At 42.0% G+C, this 19,011-nt stretch overlaps 1 protein-coding gene across 1 annotated transcript in view; it reads right to left on the bottom strand.

The window, feature by feature from the left end:
- Positions 1 to 19,011, bottom strand: part of rasgrf2b (Ras protein-specific guanine nucleotide-releasing factor 2b) — a 241,943-nt gene that overhangs the window by 145,844 nt on the left and 77,088 nt on the right. The window contains exons 4-5 of the mRNA XM_060844008.1: positions 12,708 to 12,797; positions 2,386 to 2,639 (exon numbers count right to left, since the gene is read on the bottom strand). Of these exons, the coding sequence (XP_060699991.1) occupies positions 2,386 to 2,639; positions 12,708 to 12,797 (344 nt within the window). The remainder of the gene's footprint in view (positions 1 to 2,385; positions 2,640 to 12,707; positions 12,798 to 19,011) is intronic.

Genomic DNA, 19,011 nt, shown 5'->3' with positions numbered 1-19,011 from the left:
TTCAGGGGCTGGACGAATGAGTTTGGGAGTTGGCTGTTGTCCTTAACAACTGAGATAAGCCACAAATCAGTTCGTTTCCACAGTCAAACTGCATTGTGGCTCCTGAACTGAACATTGTACACTACTCTGTACGATAAAAAAAGAAAATCTGAATAAAGCCATACATGTGTCAGTTATGTGATACAAAACCACAAAAAGAGCCCAAATCACCATTTCACAGGCATCAGAAAAAAATCTGGGCCACTAAACATGAAGAAGAAATTGATTGAATCGCAGGCTCAATGTGATGGACTTGACATGGCTGCATAGCAATCAGAACTAGGAACTCAATAATCTCCCAGGGCCAGAACGCTTCCACGCCACGTTTTAAATGAAGTACTGTTGGTGGATTAGTGGTTAGCACTGCTGCCTCACAGCACCAGAAGACCTGGATTCAATTCCCGCCTCAGGCTGTGTGGAGTTTGCACATTCTCCCCATGTCTGTGTGGGTTTCCTCCAGGTGCTCAGGTTTCCTCCCACAATCCAAAAATGTGCAGGTTAGGTGAATTGGCCAGACTAAATTATCCATAATGTTAGATGAAGGGGTAAATATAGGGGGGTGGGTTGGGCTTCGGGAGGTCAGTGTGGACTTGTTGGGCAGAAGGGTTTGTTTCCACACTGTAAGTAATCTAATCTTCTCTACATGAGAACTTCACTAATGCATTAAATATAACCTTCCAATGTTTTTGTAACTCAGGATCTATTCCTTTAGGTTGACATACAGCATGTAAAACGCCTCAATTTAAGAATGATGAGGAGAGAAGACAAATTTAGGAAAGTCTGCAATTATGGGTAGAGTAACCAAACCCCTTAAAAATATTCATCTGATTACAGAGTCAGCATTGATTCGTAAGGTGTGGGTCATATCTGACAAACATGTTTGAATTAATTTGGAAAATGTGACTAATGTAGTGCAAAGGAACATTTCTGGAGACATTTGATACATTCCCCAAATTTAATATATTCCTCCATTGTTAAATAAACGTGAGGCTCACGGAATTGAAGGAAAATGATTGAGCTGGTTAGGGATTAGGCCAAGTGACAGGGAATAAATAGTCTGGAATATAGACAAGTTCTTGCATCGGCAAGATGTTACTAATGGGGTCCCACAGGGATCTTCAGTACTATCACTATTGGAAAGAGTCTGCTTATAGCTCTTCTCTCCCAGTCTTTGATTATTTTTTTAAGTTCACATTGTCCCATAATTTCCTTTATTCTAATGACAACATGATTTTTCAGGTTTTCTTTAATTATATTTACATTTCTCATCCTAATGAAACTCTTGTACCCTCTTGAAAGCCTTTAAATATTTTCTGGAATGCAAATCCCAATGCCTATTGTTGAGACAGATCTTTTGTCCCCGTGTTCATTTGGAGGAGAGAGACACCGGGTCTGATTAAAAGCATAAACAGGTTTAATGAGAGAGAATCGTACACAGTACAGTGAGGTGTCTAGCTCACTGGAGAAGGCGCGTTCTGACTATATTTTTAATTTGTCTATCCTTTTGTTCTCTCACATTCCAGAGTTACATCCTTATTTGGTAAAATGCAGAATTTTAGTATGTCATTGGTTCTCACCTGATAACATTCTATTACCTCAGTTTGAGCTACGTGCATTTAGACACGGCTCCAATGTCCTGTTATCTCTCACCCTCCCTGGGGCCTCTTCAGGCTATGCCATCAGCTTTTCAGTCTGTTCTTAGTGTAACATAATGGCTTACTGTTGTCTAGTGAAGCTAACAAGTTCCAGACTTGCTAATACTGCCTTACGTGAGCACTACCTAACAATAAAGTTTCTTACACTACCTAACCTTAATAATGGATCCTAACACTATCCTCAAGCTTATTAAGGTGCAGTTTGGATTCATCATTAGTTCTGGACTTTTAGATGTTACTCTTGCTTCAGTGGTAGCTTATTAGCCTCTAAATCAGAAGATTTTGTGTTGAAAATCCACTCCTGAAGTTTCAGTTCCTAACGCTTAGGCAAGGCTTTGTCTTATTAACAGCCCTGCAGGGAAGCCTGTGGGAAAACAGAGCTTTTACTGTATATTGATACTGCATCCTTGACTGGTGCTCTACAAACACAACATCATCTTATTTTTGTTGCTGCAAACATTAACTGTGGAAACGGCTAAATTTTGTAATTGACACCTTTACTTTTCTTTCAACATCACTCCTAACCAGTCACCAAAATGTTGGACATCGATTTTCTGAAAGTCTACGGATAAATACATAAGAGCTGCTGTTTTTATATAAATTTGTGTCAAGTCTTAAGGAAATATTTATTGCAAAAATTATTCAACAATATTAAATAGATCAGTGATGACATGAATCTTTTGCTAAATACCTGTTGAGAAAAATGCTACTGACATCATCATGACTGATTGGTGGCTTCTTTGAGCTGGCAGCCATCCGTAGGGGTCTCAGGAAGCAGTTCACCAGGATATACAACTGCTGGACATACTCTGACTCTGCCTCCACCATGTTGAAGACAATCTGGTTTCTTTTCCTCATACTCTCTGCATGTGGCGAGCAAATGTAGTCTTGTACAATTGTCTTCCATTTCCGTCGACAGAGCCAGCCCCTCATGAAACTTTGTACCTGTGGGTATGAATGAGAAGGAAACAAAAATAAAGTTAGCTGAAGAAATGTTAACGAACTCACACCTACACAGAATAATTCTGCAGCAAAGACCAGCTTTATTTCACAGACTTACGAAATCTATTTTGCAGCTTCCTTGACTGGTAGCCTGCAATGCTACAAACTTAACACCATCCTATTTTTGTTGCTGAAAACATTAACTGTGGAAACTGCTTCATCTTGTAAATGACGCTTACTGATAACTTTTCCTTCAACATCATTCCTAACCAGTCAGGATATTTTAGGCACAGATTTTCTAAAAGTCTGCAGATTTAAAATAAAATATACTTATTATATTTATTTCAGTGAGAAAACATGAGCCTAAGAACAGCACTATTAATAAATTGATACTTTGTGTTTTTAGCATTTTATTTTCCGTTCTGTGGCTCACAACGCAATGAAATATTTCAAAAAGTATCACCAGAAATTTCTTGTTATTCTCCTAATTGATCCAAAAATAAATGTTAACACAGAGGAACTCAACATTTTTTTACATTCATTAGATGGATTTGGGTTTCACTGGTTTCTCCAGCATTTTTTTTCACATCCTTGGGCGGCACAATGGTTAGCACTGCTGCGTCACAGCACCAGAGACCCAGGTTCAATTCCCGCCTTAGGCAACGGTCTGTGTGGAGTTTGCACATTCTCCCCTTGTCTGCGTGGGTTTCCTCCAGGTGCTCTGGTTTCTTCCCACAGTCCAAAAATGTGCAGGTTAGGTGAATTGGCCATGCTAAATTGCCCGTAGTGTTAGGTAAAAGGGTAAATGTAGGGGAATGGATCTGGGTGGGATTGCCCTTCAGAGGGTCAGTGTGGACTTGTTGGGCCGGAGGGCCTGTTTCCACATTGTAAGTAATCTAATTACCCTTCAGAAGATATTCAGTGGCCTCCTTGACTTGCTGTAGTCCATTTTGTTCATGGACACCCAATATGCTGATGGGAGGGAGTTACAGCATTTTGACCCAAGGGCAGAGAATGAACAGCAATATATTTCCAAGTCAGCATGATCTGTGGCTTGAAGAAAAACTTCAAGGTAGTTATTTATTTGCTGCCCTTGTCTTTTTAGATGCTAATGGTCATGGGTTTGGAAGGTACTGTTAAAGGGGCCTTAATGAATTTCACTTGTTCATCAGGATGGAACGCATTGCTGCTGCTGAGTATCAGTGATGGATGTTTGCCCCTGTGATGCCAATCAATCAGACTGCTTTGTCCAGGATGGCGTCAAGCTGGAACTGCACTCATCCAGGCAATTGTGGGGAATTCCACCTAGCTGCTGACTTGTGCCTTTTACAAGGTGGGCAGGTTCTGGGAAATCAGGAGGTGAGTTACTTGTTGCAGGATTGCTAGCCTCTCACTTCCTCTTGGTGTCATTGTAGTCATATGGCTAGTCAAGTTTGGTTTCTGGACTATAGTAACTTCCAGGATGTAATGCTACTGGTGGTAATACTATTGAATGTCATAGAATAATTATTGGTAATCTGCTAGATGTTTGCTTGCTTATGCTTGACCTGATGAGAGTTCATAGGGTTTGGAGTCAATGTTGAGGGCTCACAAGCCAACTCCCCCTGACTATATATAGCTGTGCAGCCCAACTTTGTTGGGTCTTTCTTGCTAGTGACACCAAACATATGTGAGAATGGTGATATTGTTCTGTGGGACAGATTGTCTGCAAGGTTTGATTCTGTGAATATGATTATGTCAGGCTGGTGTGTTATTAGTCCGAGAGATTGTTGTTGAAAATGTGTCACTGGAAAGGCGCAGCAGGTCAGGCAGCATCCAAGGAGCAGGAAAATCGACGTTTCGGGCATGAGCCCTTCTTCAGGAATCCTGTAGATAGATTGAAGGACAGGTAAGTCACTGCTTCACCTGTAAGGTACATGGTGAAGAGAGAGGAAGTAAAAGGACAGGAATTATACTTTCTGTGATTGCAAGGGAAGGTGCCATAGGAGTGCGAGGAGTCATTGAGAATGGAGGAGGAGTGGACCAGGGTGTCCCAGAGGGAATGATTCCTGCAGAATGCTGACAAGGGAGGGGATGGGAAATAGAGCTTGGTTCCATCCTAACATGTTTTTTACTCCCTCCACAGACAGTCCTGTTATGACATGGGTTGCTTTTAGCACAATCACACATTCTTCAGGAAGGGCTCATGCCCGAAATGTCGATTTTCCTGCTCCTTGGATGCTGCCTGACCTGCTGCACCTTTCCAGCAACACATTTTCAACTCTGATCTCCAGCATCTGCAGTCCTCACTTTCTCCTGAGAGATTGTTGTCCCAATGTTGGCACTAGCCTCAGACATTAACAAGGAGTATTTTACAGGGTCAACAGAGCTGAATTTACCATTTTCCATTCCATAGCCTAGATCAATGCCAGGTGTTCTATCCAGTGTCACTCCTTTTACACTAATGTAAGTGAAACAAAACACACAATTTGAGGCAGCCACTATAAAACAAAAAGCATTTTCATCAAGATGGAGCCAAACATTTTTCTCTAGTTCTGAAATCATCAACTGGTGCTTGCCTACCACATTTTTCAGGTAATACAGATGTGGTATCTTTCTTTGAAGATGGTAGAAGGTTCAGAGATACCACTGCATACCTACATTTCAAAATATCCCCAATTTCAAGCACTCATGGACAAATCATCAACTTACAGTAACTAACAATGAGTATCCAAACTGCAACTTCTCAAACACAACAGATGCACATTCCGTAAGCAGTGCAAATATTCTAGCTAGTGAGTTTCAAGCACACTGTACTCGCAGAGTGTATTTCTTGAAGTGGTTGAGCATTCTTGTCATAATAATATCACTAACATTGCTTCATGCATCCAAATGTCAACCTCAGTGAAATAGTTAAGCTGTAGGAGGGTTCCATAATAGAAAGCAGTGTCTTCTATATATAACTCATAAGGCTCTTGTAGGATCTTGTGCCTACCTCTTTGCTAGGTATGTTGAGTTGCTCCAAATTACAAAAGTTAAAAAGTTTGATTGGCGACATTGCATTTAGAGAAGAGTTGTTTGACAGTCTTGACATTGTTTTCTGCTGTGTCATTGGACTACAAGTACTAAGGTGATAGTATTATATGTCTAAACCTTTAGCTCTTTTCAAAGATGGAATATTCTGTACATCCTTCATCATTATTAAGATATCTGGAGTCCTAAATCTTGCAAACATCTTTTGGAATTCTTTCAGAACACTGCCTATGGCAACAGAAATGTCACCAGTTAGGTTGATAAAGTTATTGTAATAGTTACATACAATAAGCTCAATACAGCTATGTAACTCACAAAGATCAGTCTCATCCTTCAAGCAAGGCCCAGTCACAATCAACTTTGTGCTGGATTAATGGTTTCTCACCTGGATGGCTCTGATTAGTCAATAGATATTGTGCTTACAATGTTTGTTGAAGCTCGGTTGATGATTTGGACCAATAAAGGCTATTGTGCATTCCATGGATTCAACCATTTTTGCCATTTTGTATGAAGTGAGTTACTGACATTAATTTCTTACATAAGACAGCCAGCACCATGTGTTGCTGTCCTTTGAATCTCAAATGCCCTTGGACAGTTAGTCTGTCTTGAAAAACAAAATAGGGTGTAAATATTCAGGTACCTCAGACTTGTTTTAAGGACCGCCTTGCTGAATAGTAATACACAGTTGCTTCTGATCACACTCGTTCATTTCACAGCACAGACCTCCAACTGGAGGTAATTCTTAGTTTCAGATGTAAAATTGCAAGAGTTAATATCTGAAGGCAAATCTGCTCAGTGTACCTGCTGGGATCACTTCTTTTTGCTTAGAATTATATTTTCAGATAACAGTTTTAGAGTTTTAACAGCATTCTTTGAAGTCTTTTGGCACAATTTGAACACTTGGGGTCCATTGATTCTAAACGATTATGATCTTCATTATATTTTGGCTATTGATTAAAATTTCAAATTTAGTTTAACATAATCGTTAGAAAGTTCATCTCTGCTGCTGCTAGTGCCCTTGAGCCATACATAATAGATTGTTCATTCTGCAGCAGGACTGCTCGAGATACAAATGGAAATGTATTGTATTGCAGAATGAATGCTTCCTGAGATTTACACGACCAAAGGACCGGCATGATGGTGACCGCTTCTTTGAGTTATCACAGTGTCAATTTTTATGATTCTCCACAGAACCATTTGTATCTTTCCTCATTAAATCCTTGAATGGTTTTGTTTTGTCTGACAGATACAGGAGGAAATTATTCCGATATTAATGGAAACAGAAGGCACAATCTTCTCTTCCCTGGCAAGAGTAATGGTAAGCGAGGTGATTAAATAGGTTAAGCGAAAAAAATCAGACTCTTGATGAAAGGAACAACTTGCACGATTTTCCCCTGAAGACTTTAATAGCAAATTCTGATCTCGACTTTGTGTGGCAACCAGTTTTTTCCATGTGTTTGGATATTATTGTTCTCTCAATTCACATATATCACAAATCCATTTCTCCTCAACGCCATTGAGAAATAAGTGGTGCAAAAAACCAACAAGCAAAACAGAATGGGCACCTGGCAGCTGTAGTTAACCAAATGTATGTGCTAACCACTGGAAAACGGTTTCTTCTGCACAACACCCCTGTGTAACTCCATGGCCACCATTCTCCATGACCCTTCATTAAAAAAACAACTTGGTATTGGCAAGCCACCAACTTCATCACAACAATTGTGTTAGGGGATTCTCTAGTCCAAGGTACAGACAGACGTTTCTGTGGCCAGCAGAGAAAAAGCAGAATGGTGTGTTGTTTCCCTGGTGCCAGGATCAAGGATATCTCAGAGAGGGTGCAGAATGTTCTCACGGGGGAGAGCAGCCAACAAGAGGTCATTGTCCACATTGGAACCAACAACATAGGAAAGGGAAAGGTTGAGATTCTGAAGGGTGATTACAGAGAGTTAGGCAGAAATTTTAAAAGGAGGTCCTCGAGAGTAGTAATATCTGGATTACTCCCAGTGCTACGAGCTAGTGAGGGCAGGAATAGGAGGACAGAGCAGATGAATGCATTGTTGAGGAGCTGGTGCATGGGAGAAGGATTCACATTTTTGGACCACTGGAATCTCTTTTGGGGTAGAAGTGACCTGTACAAGAAGGATGGATTGCACCTAAATTGGAAGGGGTCTAATATACTGGCAGGGAAATTTGCTAGAGATGCTCAGGAGGATTTAAACTAGTAAGGTGGGGGGGAGGGGGTGGTGGTGGGACCCAGGGAGATAGTGAGGAAAGAGATCGATCTGAGACGGGTACAGCTGAGAACAGAAGTGAGTCAAACAGTCAGGGCAGGCAGGGACAAGGTAGGACTAATAGATTAAACTGCATTTATTTCAATACAAGGGGGCCCAACAGGGAAGGCAGATGAACTCAGGGCATGGTTAGGAACATGGGACTGGGATATCATAGCAATTATGGAAACATGGCTCAGGGATGGGCAGGACTGGCAGCTTAATGTTCCAGGATACAATTGCTACAGAAAGGATAGAAAGGGACGTAAGAGAGGAGGGGTTTGGGGGGTGGCACTTTTGATAAGGGATAGCATTACAGCTGTGCTGAGGGAGGATATTCCTGGAAATACATCCAGGGACGTTATTTGGGTGGAACTGAGAAATAAGAAAGGGATGATCACCTTATTGGGATTGTATTATAGACCCCTAATAGTGAGAGGGAAATTGAGAAACAAATTTGTAAGGAGATCTCAGCTATCTGTAAGAAAAATAGAGTGGTTATGTTAGGGGATTTTAACTTTCCAAACATAGACTGGGACTGCCATAATATTAAGGGTTTAGACGGAGAGAAATTTGTGAAGTGTGTACAAGACAATTTTCTGATTCAGTATGTGGATGTACCTACTAGAGAAGGTACAAAACTTGACCTACTCTTGGGAAATAAGGCAGGGCAGGTGACTGAGGTGTCAGTGGGGGAGCACTTTGGGGCCAGCGACCATAATCCAAAAGATTTAAAATAATGATCGTAAAGGATAGACCAGATCTAAAAATTGGAGAAAGGCCAATTTTGATGATATCAGGCAAGAACTTTCAAAAGCTGATTGGGAGCAGATTTTCTCAGGTAAAAGGGTTGGCTGGAAAATGGGAAGCCTTCAGAAATGAGATAACAAGAAACCAGAGAAAGTATATTCCTGTCAGGGTGAAAGGAATTGCTGGTAGGGATAGGGAATGCTGGATGACTAAAGAAATTGAGGGTTTGCTTAAGAAAAAGAAGAAAGCGCATAGACAGGATAGATCGAGTGAATCCTTAGAAGAGTATAAAGAAAGTAGGAGTATACTTAAGAGGGAATTCAGGAGGGCAAAACGGGGACATGAGATAGCTTTGGCAAATCGATTTATGGAGAATCCAAAGAGTTTTTACAAATACATTAAAGACAAAAGGGTAACTAGGGAGAGAATAGGGCCTCTCAAAGATCAGCAAGACGGCCTTTGTGTGGAGCCACAAAAAAATGGGGAAGATACAAAATGAGTATTTTGCATCAGTATTTACTGTGGAAAAGGATATGGAAGATATAGAATGTAGGGAAATAAATGATGACACCTTGAAAAATGTCCATATTACAGAGGAGAAAGTGCCGGATGTCTTGAAATGTCTTAAAAGTGGATAAATCCCCAGGACCTGATCAGGTGTATCCTAGAACTCTGTGGGAAGCTGGAGAAGTGATTGCTGGGCCTCTTGCTAAGCTACTTGTATCATTGATAGTCACAGGTGAGGTGCTGGAAGACTGGAGGTTGACTAATGTGGTGCCACTGTTTAAGAAGGGTGGTAAGGACAAGCCAGGGAACTACAGACCAGTGAGCCTGAAGTTGGTGGTGGGCAAGTTGTTGCAGGGAATCCTGACAGGCAGGATTCTGTCTCCACTACAAATGCCGGAGGAAAGATCACAGAAGCGCTTCACAGGAGGCTACCAAGCACTGAGGAGGTCACCTAGACAGGGGACGAAATGTCTGCAACACAAATTCCCAGCTCGGCGAACAGAACCACAACGAGCATCCGAGCTACAAATCTTCTCCCAAACTTTGAAGGATGTACATGTATTTGGAAAGGCAAAGACTGATTAGGGTTCGTCAACATGGCTTTGATTAGATTAGATTACTTACAGTGTGGAAACAGGCCCTTCGGCCCAACAAGTCCACACCGACCCGCCGAAGCGCAACCCACCCATACATTTACCCCTATTACCTAACACTACGGGCAATTTATCCTGGCCAATTCACCTGACCCGCACATCTTTGGACTGTGGGAGGAAACCGGAGCACCCGGAGGAAACCCACGCAGACACGGGGAGAACGTGCAAACTCCACACAATTAGTCGCCTGAGTCGGGAATTGAACCCTGGTCTCCGGGCGCTGTGAGGCAGCAGTGCTAACCACTGTGCCATCGTGCCGCCCACAAAACGCTGGGCAGCGCCCGTAGTTAACTGGACGCGAACTCGCGGCCAGAATGATTTGAGGATTTGTGCGTGGGAAATCATGTCTCACAAACTTGATTGAATTTTTTGAAGAAGTAACAAAGAGGATTGATGAGGGCAGAGATGTGATCTATATGGACTTCAGTAAGGCGTTCGACAAGGTTCCCCATGGGAGACTGATTAGCAAGGTTAGATCTCACAGAATACAGGGAGAACTAGACATTTAGATACAGAGCTGGCTCAAAGGTAAAAGATAGAGGGTGGTGGTGGTGGAGGGTTGTTTTTCAGACTGGAGGCTTGTGACCAGTGGAGTGCCACAAGGATCGGTGCTGGGTCCTCTGCTTTTTGTCATTTACATAAATGATTTGGATGCAAACATAAGAGATACAGTTAGTAAGTTTGCAGATGACACCAAAATTAGAGGTGTAGTGTACAGCGAAGAGGGTTACCTCCGATTACAACAGAATCTTGATCAGATGGGCCAATGGGCTGAGAAGTGGCAGATGGAGTTTAATTCAGATAAATGCGAGTTGCTGCATTTTGGGAAAGCAAATCTTAGCAGGACTTATACACTTAATGGTAAGGTCCTAGGGAGTGTTGCTGAACAAAGAGATCTTGGAGTGCAGGTTCATAGCTCCTTGAAAGTGGAGTCATAGGTAGTTAGGATAGTGAAAACAGTGTTTGGTATGCGTTCCTTTATTGGTCAGAGTATTGAGAAAAGGAGTTGGGAGGTCATGTTGTGGCTGTACAGGACATTGGTTAGGCCACTGTTGGAATATTGCATGCAATTCTGGTCTCCTTCCTATCGGAAAGCTGTTGTGAAACTTGAAAGGGTTCAGAAAAGATTTACAAGGGTGTTGCCAGGGTTTGAGGATTTGAGCTATAGGGAGAGACTGAACAGGCTGGGTCTGTTTTCCCTGGAGTGTCAGAGACTGAGGGGTGACCTTATAGAGGTTTACAAAATTATGAGAGGTGTGGATAGGGTAAATAGGCAAAGTCTTATCCCTGGGGTCGGGTAGTCCAGAACTAGAGGTCATAGGTTTAAGGTGAGGGGGAAAGATATAAAAGCGACCTAACGGCAACATTTTCATGCACAGGATGGTACATTAATGGAATGAACTGCCAGAGGAAGTGGTGGAGGCTGGTACAATTGCAACATTTAAGAGGAATTTGGATGGGTATATGAATTGGAAGGATTTGGAGGGATATGGGTCGGGTGCTGGCAGGTGGGACTAGATTGGGTTGGGATATCTGGTCGGCATGGACGGGTTGGACCGAAGGGTCTGTTTGCATGCTGTACATTTCTCTGACTCTATGACGCTTATTGGTTCCTCCTTGAGTGGTTCACTATTCTGTCACTGATTGAGCTTCAAGGAGTCCTTTCCTACCATTTTTGCCACATCACAATCAGTCAATTAGAGTGATTTTGTGTTGGCTTTAAATTCAAATCTAAGTATTTCTTGCGCCTCTTAAAGTATTACTTGCTATATAATTTGATCCACTAGATGGAGTGCCAGTCAATATTCTGCCACACTTTACAACTTCACCCAATAAGGATCACTTGATAAGGATGGGCCCCTTACCTCTCAATGAAAATGACAGAGACAAACTTGCCTCCATTTAGCTGACTTGCCCATGAATAGTTTGGGCAAGCACCCATCCATTAGAATCGAAAAGTGTGGCCCTAGAAAAGCACAGCAGGCACCATTTGAGGAGCAGGAGCGTCCATTAGCGTGGGGCGAGGGGAGATGTGTGCAATTCTGGGAGAAGGCTTGCCTCATTGAGCTTCTGGCCAAAAAAGAATGCCAATGGCAGTCTATCAGACCAGGATTGACAGCCCATGCCACTATTGTCGGAGGCATACAAGAAAGAGGGCCTTCTGAAACCAGATAATCCTAGGATCTGACCAGAGCTGAGGTACCGAGACCCAATGAGGAGGGTAGTGGAGTGCTTGAAGGCTGATGCTAGATTTGCAGGTGCATCCACATTCAGGGGGATTCAGGTATACTCAGGGGATCCCCTGAAAGTAACAGTAGAATGTCCATTGGTACCTTGTCTTCCATCATGGGAAGAACTATCATGAATTGACAGAACGCTCAATTTATAGCTTCAATTTATGGTGGTATGAGGAAGACCGAAAGCCATCTGTGGAAAGGCAGTTATCCTAATCTCCAGATGTCTGTCTAATCTTTTGGTTGAGACACACATCCTGTACAGCTGAGGTACTCTGAGTTGCATCAACCAACCCTTCCTATAAGGGGTACATTTGAGGAAAGGGACCGACTAGGCTTACATAAATGTATTTAGACAATTTAACACTTTTTTCCATTCGAGATATGTTTACGTCACCACAACAAATGAATATTCGAGCAAAGAAAACTTCCAACAATTAGATGTGACAGTATGAAGAATACTTCACAGATGTAATATTAAATATCCTCTAAATAGTGATTTATTTAGAAAATAATAATCCCTGCAGTCAATTATTCATATAATCAGATTCATAGCATCATTTGAAGTGACAGAGAAACTTAAAAATGCCATTTTGGTTCAATTTGTAACATAGTTTCTCCACTTTCATTTCATTATTGGATTACCTTTTTAATCTTTTTAATGTCTGGGTCTTCATCCTCAGCATTTCCTTGGTAGGGGCGCATCCGTTCTTTTGTTTTGTTCACAGCGACAATCTTAGTAAAACAATAATCATCACAACATCAATTGATCAGTCTGTTAGGTCAATTCCAGGTTGTGCAATTATATTTGATCAATCCTTGGACTTACTGGGTCATTTTAGTAAAGCTGTAGCTCTTTCCCAGAAGAACATTATGGCGGGACAATAACTTAGATGCAATGTTATTTGCTCCCTTGCAGCAAACTTCACAGGACATTTTCTGCTCTTTCTACCATTAAAATCTTCATCAGTGGTTCCTGAAGTTAAACTGTTACAGAATTTAAGTTGCATTTCTCACATTGCTAAATCTGCTATAGAAGGGTCTGCTATGAATTAATTTCAAAGCATCATTTCAATAAGTGATTTAGCATTACATCTGAAGGAAAGAATACAGGGGTCTGGGGTAAGGCCAGTTGAATGTGACAACCTGAATGCGCTTTCAGAGCCAATATGGACATGTTGGGCCAAATGACTTCCTTCAGTAGCTGTAATCATTTTATGATTGCCTTTATTGGTCAGTGCATTGGGAGCTGGGAGGACATTTTGCAGATGTACAGGACATTGGTGAGGCCACTATTGGAATACTGCATTAAATTCTGATCTCCCTACTATAGGAAGGATGTTGCAAAATGTGAAAGGGTTCAGAAAAGATTTAGAAGGATGTTGCCAGTGTTGGAGGATTTGCACTATAGGGAAAGGCTGAATAGGTTGGGGCTGTTTTCCGTGGAACATCAGAGGTTGAGGGGTGACCTTGTAATGTTTTATAAAATCACGAAGGGTATGGATAGGGTAAATAGACAAGGTCTTTTCCCTGGGGTGGGGAAGTCCAAAACTAGAGGACATAGGTTTAAGGAGAGAGTGGAAAGAGTTAAGAGAGACCTAAGGGGCAACTTTTTTTTAAAAAACGCAGAGGGTGTTGGGTGTACGGAATGAGCTGCCAGAGGAAGTGGTGGTGGCTGGTACAATTGCAGCATTTAAAAGGCACCTCGACGGGTATGTGAATAGGAAGTATTTAGAGGGATATGGGCCAAATGCTGACAAATGGGACTAGCTTTATTTAGGATATCCGGTCGGCATGGATCAGTTGGACCAAAGGGTCTATTTCCATGCTGTCAGTCTTTATGAGTCTATGAATTCATATTTAATTTGATTAACATTCCTATGTAATTAAGCTGGCTGTTTGTGAAATATCAGTCAATTTCAACTGAGGTTTGCAGTCAGAGGGTGAGAAATGAAAAGTTGCCATAGTCCTACCAAATCACTGGGCTACCTTCTCATTAGTGAGAGAGACAAATGGTTTAACCTGACAATCACCATGCCTGGCAAAGGGAGAAGTTGAGGAGGACAGTATGTCATGGTATCCTTAGTTACTTAGTTCCCTAGTGTGGAATTGAACCCACATTGTTGACACCGCTCTGTACTGCAAAATCAGCCATCCACTCAACTAAGCAGACCAAATCTCCAAAGAATCACAGACACAAGATGTAGAAAGACAGAATGCCTGTGACATGGGAGTTACAAGGTAGAGGAGATCATTTCCAGGTTAATGACAGAAGCAGAAATCATAAGAACATTCAATATGGCATTGCATTCAAGATAGGTAAGGGCAAAGTGAACAAAGGGATCTTGGAATGATTTATAGTAAATGCAGTTAGAAATACTTATTTGTGGAGGGGTGTATCCAGGACTGACTGATTGGACTGAGTGGTTTGTTCCCATGTTATAATTGCTACATGTCTACATATAACCACCACAGTTAGGAATATACAAACAGCAGTGGGGCATTTATTCCTTGGAGCTTTTTGTGCCATTCATTGGGATCATAGTTGATTTGCAACTTAATTCCATATGCTCACCTTTAAACCTTAGCCCTCAATAGCTTTCATTAACAAAAATCTATCAATCTTAGACTGAAACTGAACTGATTGAGAATCAATTGTAATTGTTGGAAGAGTGTTCCACATCTTTATGACCATTGTTTTCTAAAAGTGGTGTCAAATTTCCTGAAAGATCTCGATGGAAGATTTAGTCAATGACTTCTCCTAGACTTGGTTCCAGCAGAAATAAATTCTATCTCTCTATCTTATTTGTTATAGAGTCATGCTGCATGGAAACAGACCCTTCGGCCCCACTCATCCATGCTGGCCAGATGTCTCAAACTAAACTAGTCCCATTTGCCTGTACTGGCCCATATCCCTCTAAAACTTCCCTATTCATGTGCCTGTCCAAATGTCTTTTAAATGTTGTCACTGTATCTGCATCTACCACTTCTTCCGGTGGTTCATTCCACATGTGCATCACCCTCTGTTTGAAAAAGCTATCCCTCAGGTCCCTCTTAAATCTTTCCCTTCTCACCTTAAACCTACACCCTCGCATTTTGAACTCCCCTACCTTAGGGAAAAGACCTTTGCTATAAACCTCTATGATGTCATCCCTCAACCTCCTATGCTCCAGTGAAAAATGTCCAAGTCTATCCAGCCTCTCTTCATAACTTACACCACCTAGTCTTGGTAATAGCCTTTTAAGTCTTTTCTGCATCCTCTCCAATTTAATAATATCCTTCCTAAAGCACGGTGACCAGAAATGTACACAGAACTCTAAAGTGGCCTCACCAACGTCCTCATATCTTAGGATTTTTGATCAAATCACCACATAACATTTTAAATTCTAGGGAATGTGATACTAATTTGTTTAATCTCTCCTTATATTTCAACCCTTGGAATCCACAGGTATAATTCTGGTAAATTGACACTGCAGTCTTTCCTAATAAGGGTAATAAATTCTATCAGCATTCTCTGTGATGCTGTTCACAGTATTGCAGGTTTGTCCAATTAAGACTTTGTATAGCCGAAGCATGACTTCTACCACCGACCACCAGCACCCCCCACCCCCTCCACCGCATTCTACTTCTCTCGACATGAAGGCCAATTTTCTATTCCCCATTATGATATTTTCTGTATAGCTGATGACATTTACAGATCCTGGTATTAGTTCAGATCTCCACTGTTTCTAGCTTTCAACCATTTAGAAAGTATTCCACTTCATCCTCTGTAGATTCCAAAGGGATGACCTCACATTTGCCTATATTCATTTGAAATCAATTTCTCATATTTCTTTCTTATTTAATTAATCTGTCTTCCTTTGTGATGTTATGCTACCACCTACACAGTTTATAATGTTGTCTATCTTTTCATTATCAACAAATGTGGATATATTATTTTCTATTACATCAGCTAAATAGTGAATAAATACAATCAGAAGTTGAGGGCCCAACACAAATTTTTGTGGGACATCGATATCCTGATCATTATCTCTATACTGTCTCCTATCTTTCAATGAATCTCCTTCCCTGTCATATCTTTTTTCTATTCCATGAATATCAAGCTTTGCTAACAGAAACATCTGAGGGACTACATGAAACACATTCTGGAAGTAGTTACAGATAACATTATTTGGAGATGCCGGTGTTGGACTGGGGTGTACAAAGTTAAAAATCACACAACACCAGGTTATAGTCCAACTGGTTTAATTGGAAGCACACTAGCTTTCGGAGCGTCGCTCCTTCATCAGGTGATAGTGGAGGGCTCAATCGTAACAGAATTTATAGCAAAAATTTACAGTGTGATGTAACTGAAATTATACATTGAAAAATTGATTGTCTGTTAAGCCTTTCATCTGTTAGAATACAGTGATAGTTTCACTTCTTTCATGTGTAAATCACAAAACCCTTCTTTTTAAAGATGCATTCTCAGGTTAGCTGTTAACAATGGTGATAGCTAGACAATATGTTGAAGGTGTTAGCCCCCTGTGTTCTCTGTCTATGACCTGATGTTCAGTACAGGCCCTTCGGCCCTCGATGTTGTGCCGATCCAAGCCCACTTAACCTACACTAGCCCACTATCCTCCATATGTTTATCCAATGCCCGTTTAAATGCCCATAAAGAGGGAGAGTCCACCACTGCTACTGGCAGGGCATTCCATGAACTCACGACTCACTGAGTAAAGAATCTACCCCTAACATCTGTCCTATACCTACCACCCCTTAATTTAAAGTTATGCCCCCTCGTAATAGCTGACTCCATACGTGGAAAAAAGGTTCTCATGGTCAACCCTATCTAAACCCCTAATCATCTTGTACACCTCTATTAAGTCTCCCCTAAACCTTCTTTTCTCCAACGAAAACAGCCCCAAGTGCCTCAGCCTTTCCTCATACGATCTTCCTACCAGACCAGGCAACATCCTGGTACACCTCCTCTGCACCCGTTCCAGTGCCTCACATCCTTCCTATAGGATGGTGACCAAAACTGCACACAATACTCCAGATGCGGCCGCACCTGAGTCTTATACAACTGCAACATGACCTCAGGACTCCGGAACTCAATTCCTCTACCAATAAAAGCCAATACGCCATATGCCTTCTTCACAGCACTATTTACCTGGGTGGCAACTTTCAGAGATCTGTGTACATGGACACCAAGATGCCTCTGCTCATCCACACTACCAAGTATCCGACCATTAGCCCAGTACCCCATCTTCTTGTTACTCTTACCAAAGTGAATCACTTCACACTTACCTACATTGAACTCCATTTGCCACCTTTCTGCCCAGCTCAGCAGCTTATCTATATCCCGCTGTAACCTGCCACATCCTTCCTCACTGTCAACAACTCCACCGACTTTCGTATCATCCGCAAACTTGCTCACCCAACCTTCTAGCCCCTCCTCCAGATCATTTATAAAAATGACAAACAGCAATGGTCCCAAAACAGATCCTTGTGGAACACCGCTGGTAACTGCACTCCAAGATGAACCTTTACCATCAACTACTACCCTCTGTCTTCTTCCAGCCAGCCAATTCCTAATCCAAACCTCCAACTCATCCTCAATGCCATACCTCCGTATTTTTTGCAGTAGCCTACCATGGGGAACCTTATCAAACGCCTTACTAAAATCCGTACACACCACATCTACCTCTTTACCTTCGCCCACCTCCTTAGTCACCTTCTCAAAGAATTCAATAAGGTTTGTGAGGCACGACCTGCCCTTCACAAAATCATGCTGACTATCCTTGATCACATTATTCCTATCCAGATGTTCATAAATCCTATCACTTACAATTCTCTCTAAGACTGACAGTGTGGAAACAGGCCCTTCGGCCCAACAAGCCCGCACCGACCCGCCGAAGCGCAACCCACCCATACCCCTACATTTACCCCTTACCTAACACTACGGGCAATTTAGCATGGCCAATTCACCTGACCCGCACATCTTTGGACTGTGGGAGGAAACCGGAGCACCCGGAGGAAACCCACGCAGACACGGGGAGAACGTGCAAACTCCACACAGTCAGTCGCCTGAGTCGGGAATTGAACCCGGGTCTCAGGTGCTGTAAGTTACTAGGGTTATCCCTACTCCCCTTCTTGAACAAGGGAACCACATTTGCTAACCTCCAGTCTTCTGGCACTATTCCTGTAGACAACAAGGACATAAAAATCAAGGCCAATGGCTCTGCAATCTCCTCCCTTGCTTCCCAGAGAATCCTAGGATAAATGCCATCAGGCCCAGGGGACTTATCTATTTTCACCTTTCCAGAATTTCCAACACCTCTTCCCTACATACCTCAAAGCCATCCATTCTAATTAATTGTGACTCAATATTCACATTGTTGCCAATGTCCTATTTCTGAGTGAATACTGACGAAAAGTATTCATTCAGTGTCGCCCCAATTTCTTCAGCCTCCACACACAACTTCCCATTACTATCCTTGACTGGACCTATTCCTACCCTAGTCATTCTTTTATTCCTGACACACCTCTGGAAAGCCTTTGGGTTTTCCCTAATCCTACCAACCAAGGACTTTTCATGTCCCCTCCTTGCTGCTCTTAGCTCTCTCTTTAGATCTTTCCTGGCTACTTTATAACTCTCAATCGCCCCAATTGAACCTTCACGCCTCATTTTTACATAGGCCGCCCTCTTCCCTTTAACAAGAGATTCCAATTCCTTAATAAACCACGGCTCCCTCACACAACCCTTTCCACCCTGCCTGACAGGTACATATTTATCAAGGACACTCAATAGTTGCTCCTTGAATAAGCTGCACATATCGATTGCACCCTTCCCTTGAAGCCTACTTTTCCAAGCCACGCATCCTAAGTCATGCCTCACCACATCATAATTTCCCTGCCCCCAGCTATAACTCTTGCCCTGTAGCGCACACTTATCCCTCTCCAT

The sequence above is a fragment of the Hemiscyllium ocellatum genome, chromosome 2 (assembly GCF_020745735.1).
Source record: "Hemiscyllium ocellatum isolate sHemOce1 chromosome 2, sHemOce1.pat.X.cur, whole genome shotgun sequence".
Classification (NCBI taxonomy): domain Eukaryota; kingdom Metazoa; phylum Chordata; class Chondrichthyes; order Orectolobiformes; family Hemiscylliidae; genus Hemiscyllium; species Hemiscyllium ocellatum.
The sequence above is the reverse complement of the archived record's forward strand: the minus strand, read 5'-3'. Positions and strand labels throughout refer to the sequence as shown.